The sequence below is a fragment of the Amphibalanus amphitrite genome, unplaced genomic scaffold (assembly GCF_019059575.1).
Source record: "Amphibalanus amphitrite isolate SeventyFive unplaced genomic scaffold, NRLGWU_Aamphi_draft 001191F_arrow, whole genome shotgun sequence".
NCBI classification, from domain to species: domain Eukaryota; kingdom Metazoa; phylum Arthropoda; class Thecostraca; order Balanomorpha; family Balanidae; genus Amphibalanus; species Amphibalanus amphitrite.
The window spans coordinates 66811-80208 of record NW_024882685.1 but is presented as its reverse complement, the minus strand read 5'-3'; the positions used below and the strand labels follow the sequence as shown (position 1 = coordinate 80208).

Here is a 13398-nt window from a genome sequence, read left to right as displayed (position 1 = left end):
GAACACGGCTGCATTCTTGTGCAATCATTCCCTCCGAACCCCGGATGGCTGGTAGTCGAGCACGGTATATCTGATAGAGCGAGTGCTAGGGCAGCGTGCAGCGCAAAAGTCGCAATGATATAGTCGCCACGACATTGCTGGGGGGAGGGGGGCTGTTTGCATGTGGCGCGCACAAGACTGGTTGTCCCCCGCAGAGCCCCGAGCAGAGGAGGAAGTGCTTCGGCAATGAGGGATTTGAGATGCGCCCGAGCGGGTCGAGGGTGTCACCGACGAAAGTGTTCGGGCCAACCCGCGCTACCGCTGTGCCGCCGTGATAGCCGGCCGGCCGCCGTGCCACCGCCGCTCGTTGCAGCCGTCCCGCCGCCGCACCGCCGTCACCCCGTCCAGACTCAGGATGAGTTGTGAGGCATTGTGCAGGGCGGGGCCGCGAGCAGACGCGGCCGGCGGTCGGTACGCGTGCCGCCGACGCTGCCGAGCCGCAGCAGCGCCGCGGCCGCCACCGAGACAGAGATATAAATTAAAGACATGTCGTTTTAAGGCACGTAGGCCGCCAAGCTGGCGCCTTCAGCCACCTCTCCGCTGCAGTGCAAGTTCGCACTCGTTTTGCACACGTCGTAAGCATTGCGTATAAAATGTGGGTCACGTACGACCCCGGCAGAGTCTCACTTCGACAGTCGCGCTGTGCGCACGGACTGATCTGCCCCGCTCGACGCCTCGCCCGGCTGAGCGGGGACAGAGTACAGAAGCACGCGCGCAGACCGACTCTCCTGCGCGCAGCCGCGCCCGGCGGGGCAGTGTCAGTGCTTCAGATTGTACAGCGAAAGTGAATTGTGCTCCGTGTCTGCGTGTTTCATCTACCGGTTTTCTTCACAACTGCTTCCGCTTCTTGCTTCGCGTATACTTCAATAAATCCTCTACGGGAAATCTTCACGTCTATCTACTACTGAAAATCGCCGAATATCAAAAACCCAGGAGCTCACATAGCAGGCGGGCGGGCTACGAATGTCGCACAAACTCACCGAATAAAATACAGTCCACATCCAACCAGAAAAGAACTCCGAACGACAGTTTGTCGGCGACATTTGCTGGTCCTCCGGGCCGGATCCTGAACTATGGCAAGTGGAGAAGCAAGCCCGTCTCTAGAGCGAATGGGTGAAAGTGACAAAGAAGAAACCGCTGACATGGAAGAAGTACCAGCTGAACCAGCCGCTGCAGGTCAAGGACAAGCTGCAGTGACTACAGCCCGAGAAGAACCACGAGAAGGCCAATGCTCCAACGGGGAGTGGCGGCACCTCAGACAGGTGAGAGGTCGTCATCGGGCGGCTCTCACAAGGATTTTCCGGCGCGCTGAAGCTCTCGTGACAGATAGAGCCTCACGCGTCCAGTTTGGAAATATCCGCAGAGAAATGGACAGCGCTTTCCAAGCGTTGATGGCCGTTCACGAATGTATCTCTGGATACACGCAGAGTGAGGAAGAAAAGGAAAATGAGGCTCAGTACTTAAACGAAGTTCGTACGGAGAAAGAGAGAATCGAGGAGAAAATCGAGACGTTCATGACAAGCACCACAGACGAACTACAGCTGACCTCTACGAGACAGACTGGCTTCAGCGAGGATGGAGGAGGGCAACCTGAAGACGGCATGGGACGCTCAGTGTCACGCATGACCCGTAGCGTCGCTCGCCGAGCAAGGTCACAGGTCAGTGGCAGCTCGGCGGCCTCTCATGCATCAGCTGAAGCCAGGATATCATCCAAACTGAAGGAATTGCGCGTGCGCCAGCTGGAGCGAGAAAGGACACTAAGGAAGCAAGAGGAAGAACTGCAATTCGAGAGAGACCTTCAGAAAGCCAGAGATGAAGCTGAAGCCGCCCGACTGGAGGCGGACCTGAGGGAAGAAATGGAAGACGAGCTCAATGCAGACAGGCGAGACGATTTTATGGATGAAAATCTGGGAGAAGCGATCACCGAGAAAAGCGTTTCTCAAAGGCTGAACTGCTCCAGATCACAACTTCGTTTCACCGAGCCAGTCTCCATTACGCCCAGAGAACCTCTAACCGAAATCAGAGAAGAACCTCTGCAACTAGAACCTCCGGCCGTGGCACCCAGTCCCGGTATGTCCACAAGCCAGACGTCATGGATAGATCAGCTGCGACCGACAGCTGCACCACGTCCGGCTCCTACGACATCTGCGTTCACTAAGAGCATCCCCCGTCTCCAGCTGCCGACCTTCTCAGGCAAGCCGTCTGAGTGGCCGCGCTGGGTCGGACTGTTCCGAGCGCTCGTGCACGACCAGCCATCGCTCAGCGACGCGGAAAGAATGGCTCATCTGCAAGCGTCAGTGATGGGACAAGCGCAAGAAGCCATCGCTGGCATGCTATTTGACGGCCACCTCTACCAACAAGCCCTCAAAACTCTACAAGATCGTTTCGGCCGAAGCACGGATGTGATTAAGGTACATCTCGAGAAAGTGTTCTCGGCTGAACCTCCTCAGAACAGTGTTCGATCGTTGGAGTACTTCCATTCCGCCCTGCACTGCGCGGTCACGCTCATGCAGGCCCAAGGATATGAGGCGGACCTGTACAGCACAGAGAATCTCCGAAGAACGGTGGTCAAACTTCCAGAATATCTACGGCGTGAATGGGGTAAACATGTGCTCGAACTCCATCCAAGACATCCATCACTCATCGACCTGGACGTTTGGCTGCTGAAGCAGGTCCAAATTGCATCGCTCTGCCAAACCGCTGAAACGCCGAGTGACAGGCGGGGGAGAACCAGAGACCAGACGACCAAGCGAGCAGCGCATGCTACCGCAACTTCGTCACCAGCCTCTCCATCAACGGCACAGAAACCAGGTGGGAATGCGTCGTGTCCGAAGTGCGGTGGTGAGCACAGACTGCACCAGTGTCGTGAGTTCAAAAATCTGGACGTCGAAAGAAGAATCGACCTAATATTCGACAAGGGACTGTGCCTCTGGTGTCTGCAAAGGGGACATCTCGCCAGAGAATGTCACAACACCAAGCTCTGTGGTGTAAATGGGTGCCAGAGACGCCATAATCAGCTGATACATGGCAGCACCAAACGAACCACGCCCCTCACCGACCGCTCGGGAGCCGTAGCCAGTCGGCCTGCCAATGAAACAACTTCAGCGGCAGAAGGAGAAGAGGTACGTGTGGTGGCTGCATCTACCTCCATCGGAAAGACGGGCGGAACTCTTCTACAAATCGTTCCAGTCCGAATTCATGGGAAGAAGGCAGGAACTCACCGTGACACCTATGCTCTTCTCGATTCAGGGTCAGAATCTTCCTTCTGCAGTGAAGCTGTGCTGAACCAACTGGGAATCACAGGACAAGACGAACAGCTGTGTCTTCAGACGGTGGAAGGAACTGGAAAACCTCAAGCATCAACTAGAGTTAAGCTAGAGCTGAGCTCTGTGGCCCCTGGGGACACTCGAAGAATCATCGTGCCTGAGGCGTGGTCTGTTCCATCTCTCGACATCTCCATGCCGAACGTCTGCAAGAAGCAGCGGGAGAAGTGGCGTCACATCAAGGACTTGGACATTCCTCAGTGCTCCCATGGACAGGTGGAACTGTTGCTCGGAGCTAACGTCAGCGAAGCAGTCATCCAGCAAGAGGTCCGGGTGGGTCAACCAGGCCAACCGATAGCTGTACGTACTGCTTTTGGTTGGACTCTGACTGGCGCTGTGTCCGACCTGCACCCTGGAAAACATGGACGAACTAGAAGAGCGATGTTCATCCAGAAAGGCTCCGCTGCTGACGAGGAACTGGACAACATGCTGAAGGACTGGTGGACAACTGAATCCTTCGGAGCCAAGTATGAAAGGTCAGTGTCACAGTCGAAAGAAGACCGTCGAGCGCAAGAGCTTCTAGAGTCAACAACCACCAAGTTAACCGGCAACCGCTACGAGACTGGCCTCCTCTGGAAGACTGACGACGACACGCCGTTTCCAGACAGCAAGGTGATGGCTACAAAGAGACTACACGGCACCGAGAGGCGTCTGGTAAACGATCAAGAGAAAGCAGCAGCTTACCAGGCCACGATCGATGCATATGTAAAAAAGGGCCACGCCAGAAAGCTGTCCAGGGAGGAGGCACAGCTCCGGCTGCCCAGACGCTGGTTCCTACCACACCATGCCGTGACTAATCCCAATAAGCCAGGCCGCTTCAGGATAGTCTTCGATGCGGCAGCCAGATCGTACGGAACATCGCTGAATGACAAGCTCCTGACCGGACCAGACCTGCTGAAGAACCTCACCGGCGTCCTGCTCCGTTTCCGAGAAGAAAAAGTCGGCATGGTGGCAGACATCCAAGAAATGTACCACCAGGTCCGTGTCATCGAGAAGGACCGACCTGCGCTCAGCTTCCTGTGGCGCGACCTGGATCAAACTAGAGAACCAGACATCTACGAGATGCAGGTGACCATCTTCGGCGCCAAATCGTCTCCAGCGTCTGCCAACTACGTCCTCCAAAGAACAGTCGCGGACCATGGAGAAGACTGCGGGCTGCCAAAGAAGGCCGTGGAAACTGTGAAGAACAGTTTCTACATGGACGACTTCTTACGATCAGAAGAACATGAAGATGATGCGTTGAAGACGACGAAGCAGGTGACAGAGACACTCTCCCGAGGCGGCTTCCATCTATCCAAGTGGGTAAGCAACTCGCGGCGCGTCCTGGAGAGCATTCCCCGAGAGAAGCGCGCCCAGCCGGAACTAGACCTCACAGAAGCGGAGCTGCCCACACAAGGCGCCTTGGGAGTGGTCTGGGATGCTGAAAGGGACAGTCTGAGCTTCAGATTCCGAGACTCAAGCGTCCCGATGACAAAGCGGGGAGTCCTCCAAAGGACTGCGTCGATCTTCGATCCTCTGGGGATCGCCGCGCCCTTCGTCATCAGAGCCAAAATGTTCATGCAGCAGCTCTGGACCAAGCAACTGGACTGGGACGACGAGCTGGATCGTGAGGAGCAGAAAGAATGGGAAGAATGGCTCCAAGAACTGCCAGCACTGAGAAACATCAGTGTCCCACGCTGCCTCCGTCCAACATCAAGTGACACAATAGCACGTCAGCTTCATGTCTTCTGCGACGCATCAGAGGGAGCGTTCGGAGCAGTCGCTTATCTCCGTACGACCTCACCAGACAGCACGCATCACTGCTCGTTCATCATGAGCAAGACACGAGTTGCACCGCTGAAGAGACTGTCGATCGTCAGACTGGAGCTGCAGGCAGCAGTGCTCGCAGTGCGCTTGGTGGACGCGCTCCAAAAGGAGATACCAGATCAAGTCAAGAAGGTCACCTACTGGAGCGACAGCCGGGTCGTCCTGCAGTACATCAGCAACGAGAGCAGACGATTCCATACATTCGTCTCAAACAGAGTGGCAGAAATCCACGACCTGTCAGACAAAGGTCAGTGGCGTCACTGCCCAGGACGACTCAACCCAGCCGATCTGTGCTCCAGGGGTGAGACAGTGAAGGAGCTCGCCGACAACCCTCTCTGGCTATCCGGCCCAGACTTCCTCCGAGGCGACGAAGAAGGGTGGCCAGAGCAGCTTCACGTTCAGAAGCTGGCTGAAGAAGACGTAGAAGTGAAAGTTGGAGCCTTCGCCACAGTCACGGCGAGGGATCCAAAGGCAGCACTGCCGACACCGAGCAAATTCTCGTCTTGGACAAAATACAAGCGCACGGTGGCCTGGATCCTGCGCTTCCTCCGCAACTCGAAGCTGAAAGGCGAGCAGAAGCGACAGCGAAACCTAGGCCCACTGACCGTGTCAGAGCTCCATGACGCGGAGAAGACCATTCTCCAGATGGTGCAGGCGGAGGCCTACAGGACCGAACTGCAGCAGTTACAGGCGGGTCAACAGCTCAACAAGAAGAGCGGTATCGCCGATCTGTCACCAATTCTGGACGCTGATGGCATCTTACGAGTCGGGGGGCGACTAGAGAATGCCCCACTGGACGAAGACGCTCGCCATCCCATTCTACTCCCAGCAGGTTCTGATGTGGCGAGGATGATCATCTACGAAACGCACCGTCAGCTCATGCACGCCGGCGCAGAACACACCCTGAACGAAGTTCGCCAGAAATTCTGGATTCCGAGGGGTCGTTCGCAGGTAAAACGAGTCCTTATCGACTGCGCCATCTGTCGCAAGAGAAGGGCGAGACCTCAGCCTCCAAGAATGGCCGATCTTCCCGCTGACCGGTTTAACACCTCCCATCCGTTCAGCTTCGTGGGGATCGACTATTTCGGACCGCTCACAGTCAGGCGGTTCCGCAAGACGGAAAAAAGGTACGGCCTGCTGGTGACGTGTTTGGCCACGCGAGCAATTCATCTGGAAGTGTCCAACAGCCTGGATACTGACAGCTTCCTGATGGCCTTCCGACGGTTCGTGGCACGCCGAGGTCGTCCAAAGAAGGTTTTCTCCGACAACGGAACAAACCTGAAAAGCGGTGAACGTGAACTCCGAGAAGCACTAACACAGTGGAACCAGCAAAAGATCTCTGACGAGCTGAGCCAGCAGCAGATCGAATGGTGTTTCAACCCACCAGCCGCGAGCCACATGGGCGGCATATGGGAAAGAATGATCGGCGCAGTCAAGAGAGCGCTATCGGTCGTGCTCGGCAGCGAGGTGACAACTGACGAGGTGCTGTCAACTGTCTTCTGCGAAATAGAGAGCATGATCAACAGTAGACCGCTGACACACGTCACAGACGATGTGAGAGACCTGACAGCTCTCACACCGAACCATTATCTCTTGGGGAGGGGAAGCCGTTGTCTTCCCCCTGGAGTCTTCAGCAGCCAGGATCTGCACTCCAAAAAAAGATGGAGGTACGTTCAAGCACTGACGGACCATCTCTGGCGACGATGGAAAAGGGAGTACCTCCATACCCTGATCCACAGGAGAAAATGGCAAGCTGACCAACGGAACCTAGCAGTCGGCGACGTGGTGCTGCTAGCAGAATCTGACACGCCCCGATGTCACTGGCCGCTGGCGCGCGTGCTGCAAGTGTTCCCGGGGCCTGACGGCCGAGTCCGCGCCGTACAGCTCAAGACGGCAGCAGGTGGTACGTATACCCGGCCTGCCACGAAGGTGGCGCTTCTGGAACTTGCCCCGTCGCCTCCTCAGCCATCTCATTAGCCGACCGAACGCAAACAAGAAATGATGCTGGCTTACTGTGGACTGTCGAGTCCACGCCCCCGAACCAGTTAAAATGAGGAAGAGTGTTTTGCGTACGCGTGCTTACCGACGCACTCACTCTTCATTCTTGTTTTGCTTTGTGAATTTGAGCTTCGTAGCTCACGCATATGGCCGTCTGTGCTTCGCGTTTGTCTTCTGAACCTGAACTTCATAACCCGCGCATGTGGCCGTTTATGCTTTGTAGTTTATTCGATTTAGGCGTGTAAATCGTACTTGTTTGAACGTCTTTGTCGGTGATCGTGTCATTTTGTGTTCTCCCTGTGGTCAAACACGGGGGTGGAGTGATGTCACCGACGAAAGTGTTCGGGCCAACCCGCGCTACCGCTGTGCCGCCGTGATAGCCGGCCGGCCGCCGTGCCACCGCCGCTCGTTGCAGCCGTCCCGCCGCCGCACCGCCGTCACCCCGTCCAGACTCAGGATGAGTTGTGAGGCATTGTGCAGGGCGGGGCCGCGAGCAGACGCGGCCGGCGGTCGGTACGCGTGCCGCCGACGCTGCCGAGCCGCAGCAGCGCCGCGGCCGCCACCGAGACAGAGATATAAATTAAAGACATGTCGTTTTAAGGCACGTAGGCCGCCAAGCTGGCGCCTTCAGCCACCTCTCCGCTGCAGTGCAAGTTCGCACTCGTTTTGCACACGTCGTAAGCATTGCGTATAAAATGTGGGTCACGTACGACCCCGGCAGAGTCTCACTTCGACAGTCGCGCTGTGCGCACGGACTGATCTGCCCCGCTCGACGCCTCGCCCGGCTGAGCGGGGACAGAGTACAGAAGCACGCGCGCAGACCGACTCTCCTGCGCGCAGCCGCGCCCGGCGGGGCAGTGTCAGTGCTTCAGATTGTACAGCGAAAGTGAATTGTGCTCCGTGTCTGCGTGTTTCATCTACCGGTTTTCTTCACAACTGCTTCCGCTTCTTGCTTCGCGTATACTTCAATAAATCCTCTACGGGAAATCTTCACGTCTATCTACTACTGAAAATCGCCGAATATCAAAAACCCAGGAGCTCACATAGCAGGCGGGCGGGCTACGAATGTCGCACAAACTCACCGAATAAAATACAGTCCACATCCAACCAGAAAAGAACTCCGAACGACAGTTTGTCGGCGACAGAGGGCCTGCGACAAGGTGGACGGGAAGCGCAGCGCTGGGGAGCGGTGGCCCGCAGAAGGTCATTTACAGCTCGGGCAGAGACCTGCACAAGGCCAGAGCAGAACAGACGGCAGTGCGAAGGACACAGAGCTCGGTTACTGAGGCTCACCGAGTCTAGATCCCATCAGGGTTGTTAGGCAGGTTTTTAGGGAAAATCGGGCTGAAGAAAGCCCCGGTCTTGCCTTGCAATTCCCAACCGAATAACTGTTTATGATTGGCAGACTGCTCTGCCTACCGCTTCTTTTCTCCGTTGTGCTTCCTAGACCTCAATATTTGGACTACGCTCGACTCACTGTCCCGGAGCTTGCATCAGTATGTGGCATCAGATAATCCACGCCACCGTTTCCACTATCCCTATTCCGTCTTCGGCGCGTACGAAACACGTGCGAACTGCGAAGACGAAGCGTCGCTAGCCGTGTTTCTTGCATCAGCCATGTGCCGGTCTGGACAGATCGCCGCGGTAGCTTTGATCTCTGGCATCCCCGTGACCTCTGGCAGCCGTGTCGTGACCTCGGCAGTGAGTCGTGACCCCGGTCAGTGAGCGGGTTCGGAAGGAGCTGTCAGTCACAGACAGGTGTGTCTGCTGTGTCGGCCGTGACAGACGAGACAGTCGTGACAGCCGGACGGTCATCCCGACAGTCCTGCAGGAGATATTTCTGGACACAGGTGCGGCCGGCCAGACTTCCTTCGAGGACACGGGGATCGGGGTCAGACGGAGGGGGCGGCGCGTCGGCCGTCCCGCCGTCAGATAAGCCAGCTGAGGGGAGGAAGGGGTGACTCAGGTGCAGGAGGGGCCACGTAGGCCGAGTCATTCACGGATGTGAGTAACCGGATAGATGCATCGACGTCGGAAGACCATTAACATTAACAAGGGGCGCTAGAGGAGGGGTGGCCGAAGTGGTTTGAATATTTCGAACAAGTCCCACCTCCGAAGTTTGAATCGGACTTTGGCGTAAATGAGGCATAAAAAGAGACGCAAGCTTGTCTTAGATAAATGTTACCTGCAGAGCAGAGATAATGATCGGTCACAACTAATCTAGCATAATTGAAACAGACACAGACAGCACGGCGTTCCGTTCCAGACGGTAATTAATCCCGGCCTCTGACCCGATGTCGGGTCACTCATACAGACACCGCCCGAGGCACCGGCGAGTCCACTCTAGCAGGGGTGGAGTGTGGACCGCCGATAGAGGTAGAGAGGGAGGGAGGACGCCAGTGAGAGGGGAGAACCCGGTTAGCTCTATGACACTTATCATATTCAAAGTAAAGCATAGCAAAGGATCGTCAACCAAGAGCCAAGTCCGCAGTGTCCCACTGCCTCGGACAACAGACCGTTCTAGTAAATGTAAATACGAAACGACAGGCACAACATCCTAGCCAAGCCATGTGTTCATGGACCGATTGCACGATGTAAATACATACATGCATACATACATAACTACATCCTTCGGAAACAGACGGAGCCTATTGTCAGTGATGTCACACTAGTATTTCCCTTTCACTGTCTCAGGCACCTTATAAAGCCAGCCATATATCGTCTCAGAGCGGGGACCGACTCGTCTTTGCGAGCTCGTCCGCTGCAGCTACCAGCCGTGGTCGTTCATTACTGCTGACTGTGCATGTGGGGGCTATCGGATCCCTCCACCTAACGACTCTCCGGCCACCCGGTGGGGCCTCCTCTGTTGCCGTGTGGTAACATTTGCACTCAACAGCTGTTTGTTCCGATATCACGGCCGTGGTGAAGCCTCTCCTCCCAGCCCCCTCCTCTCAGCCCCACGCCTATCAGTCAAGGGCGCGTGGCCATAGCAACGGGCAAGTCTCACTGCAGCGTAGACCCCCTGTAAGCCCCAGGGGTGAGTTCCGTAAGAGTGCAGACGGTACCGTGTAATTTGTCGGCCATTCTGTCGGTGATGGGTCGACGCACAGCGCAGGAACGCAGACGCACGCCGGAGGCTCTATGCGCAGACGGTCAGTGCGTGTGTTATAGAGCGCCCCGCGGGGAAGTTGTGTCATAATTATACACCTGAGGCCATTCGAGGGAATCCATTGCACGTGCAGGGTGCCGGGGTATTGAGCACAGGTGAATGACCTGTTCACGATAAATCGACAACGGCTTAGAGATATGAATGTTAATGAACTTTGGTTTTCCGGAACTGCAGAGGTTACGTGACGATCCTTCTCCACCCGTGAGAGCTTCCTTTTAACAAATTTAACCCTATTCCTGGCGGGCTCCGCCGGGACAAGAAACTGGCGGGGGGGGGGGCCGATTCGGCCCCCCCCCCCTGAGATCTCGAGAACGAAGCAAGATAGCGACAAGCGGTAAACGGCATCGGATACGCATGGACAAGGTCTACAATTTTTACTAAGGTCATTTTCAGGTCAGGTCAAAGATGACGTCACAGGGGTCGAAAAAGTCAAAATGGCGGCGCTAGATATGGAGAGTTTTTCTCGAATAACTTTCGAATCAGTCAAGATAGGAACAAACTAAGGGCATCATCGTGATCCTCTCGTCAATCCGCATCGAATGATATATATGTTGACCTCGAAAAGTCAAGGTCAAAGGTTGACCTCAGGTCACGTGACCTCGAGGTCATCATGTATATCATTCGATGCGTCTTGACGAGCTGAACACAATGAGACCATCCACGCGTCTGTATCTTGTTCCTGTACGGAGTTATTGGCCAAAAACCTTTGGTGACCTTTGATGACGTCACATGACCTCACAGCTGCCCAACAGCAAAACAGACCTCAAGGTAGTGAAGGTTGATCGTATATGAAGTCATGTATGGTATATGGGGCCATTCCGACCCGTTTTAGTGGTAAAAACAGGGAGTTGATTTTTCCCCCATTGACTTATAATGGGGAGGTCGCGAAACTGACCTGACCTTAGGTCACCGATATCAAAATTCCGAGATATACAAATTGCACATACTGGTACCCTAACTAAAGCCTGAAGAGAAGAAATTGATCGGTCAAAAACTCTAGCTCTGGCGTGATTGCAAACTTTTCTGAGGTAGGGTCACCAAACCGCCTCTGGTGACCTGACCTGAGGTCAGATCAACTCAAAATTTTCAGACATGTTGCGTAGAAGCCTTTTAGGAAAAGTCAGAAAATTTGAGCTTCCTAGCTCAACGCGTTTGGGAGAAATAACCAAAAAACCTCAGGGGGGGGGCTCCTGAGGCCCCCCCCCCCGCCAGGAATAGGGTTAAGCGTTGCAAATGGTGCAGAAAGAGCAAAACTGAGGATGTTCAAAATGTCTTAAATTGGATAATAAACTTGCGTGGAAAATACATATATTCTACAAATGATTTGGCGATGTCTTTTTAGCATGCAAGATATAAATGTCATTTCTTCATTTACATATATAAAAATCAAAATGTCTGTATGAAACGCGTCAGTCACGCTTGGCGGGCTATTGCTGTGGAACTGTGCGAGCTGCGGGGGTGAAATTTTCGACGTAAGTCGGGCGCGTGCATCTGTTTGTCGTATTAAATTTTGGTGGGGGTGCGCTCGCCGGTTTGCACGTGGCGGGCGTATCTTTGCGGAATTTTGGCCGCGGCCGGCGCCGATCAGAGAGCACGCGCATTAGCCTCAGTTTCTTCGCTTGCCAAAATGAGCGAAATCAGAGTCGGCATGTCACTGACCTTTGGCAATGAATACCGGAACAGAGCACCGCCGGCCAGGAGGAGACGCCAAATTTATTCTTACAATAACTCGGTCGCTACTGGGCCGATTTTATTGAAACTTGATTCAATACGCTGCGCGTAATGCTGTCCCTCTAGTTTTATTAAAAATCAACACCTAAGGACTTAAGTCTTAGCAGAGTTCAACAAACCGAACTGAACTATCCAGAATATACCATCTGACTGCGTCAGCTTTAGAGGTCCAATCCCACCATAATTGACTAATGACTAGTATATCTGGTATCATTGACGGAACCCCGGGAATGTCCAGCTTACATCCGAGACGCACAAGCCCTATTACATAAGCCTCCTATAAGCTGCGTGTTTTACCTCCGCGTTCTGTAAGGGATCTTACGTCTAATAATGGCGGCCACATCATCACCTGAGCAGCTGAAGCTGCGCCCACGCACTGGTCCGGTTTATCCGCGCCCGGACCAAGGATGTCAGATGATAGAATGCTCCGGAGCAGCCTAGTCCACCAAGGGAACTCGACTAAAAACGTCACTATGCGTGCAGGTGCCAAGTCCACGTAACCTTAAAGGGACCCTCCCACCTTAATATTAGATTTGAGTTGAGATAGCCAAAATGGGGTCCCTGGCTCACAATTACCGGTTTCGGCACTCACAACATTGAGAAATGCCTTAAATCGGAAATATTGAATTTCAAAATTGCAGCATTTTGATTCAGAGGGGCTAATCCATAGGAATACCCCTCTGAATGTGTGACGTCAGCGCAGATATCTAACGATTTTTAAATCTTTTACTAGAACGTTTGGTAGCACGCGGTGGTATATGCTGCTTTGCGCGCAACAAATGCCGCACTTTCAAAAAAAGTCGCTAGGTACAGCGGAGATACCAAAAAGTAAACAAAAGTAAAAGTCTCATATCTTGAAAACCGGTGAATATTTTTCAGTGAAATTTGGTAGATATTCGTTTTCGCTCTTTCTGAACCGAGCGACATCACTTTTATGCCAATTCATTAACTTTTTTTGAAGGTGGGAGGGTCCCTTTAACCCTCGCGGGCCCGGGGGCGTTTTTCGCCCCCCCCCCTGGCGAATATTTGCGATAGCTCCCGAACGTTTAGGGATAGGAAAGAGAAACTTTCAGTACATTTTCTCCCATCAATTTGACATGTTCTGAAGTAAAAAAAAAAAAATGGACCTAGCCCCCTTGATGACGTCACAAAGTCCATTTTTCTGGACCCCTGCACGGCAAACTTCGGAGTCACAGACGCGAACTTCAAATAGCTGCTAAGAATAGAGTTTTAGAGATAAAGACAAATTACGAGCACGGTTGTGTAGCATTTGACCTAGAGAAAAATAGAAAAATAGTTTTGGTGACCTGAGGTCAGAGGTCAGGTCAACGA

General features: G+C 54.0%; 1 protein-coding gene across 1 annotated transcript; it reads left to right on the top strand.

Annotated features, from left to right (window-relative positions):
• Positions 1 to 3743: 3743 nt before the first annotated feature.
• On the top strand, positions 3744 to 7145 carry LOC122370978. Its single transcript, XM_043347001.1, has 4 exons — positions 3744 to 4968; positions 5149 to 5899; positions 6233 to 6722; positions 7134 to 7145. Exons 1-4 carry the CDS (start codon positions 3744 to 3746, stop codon positions 7143 to 7145), a joined length of 2478 nt encoding a protein of 825 aa, XP_043202936.1.
• Positions 7146 to 13398: the final 6253 nt, after the last annotated feature.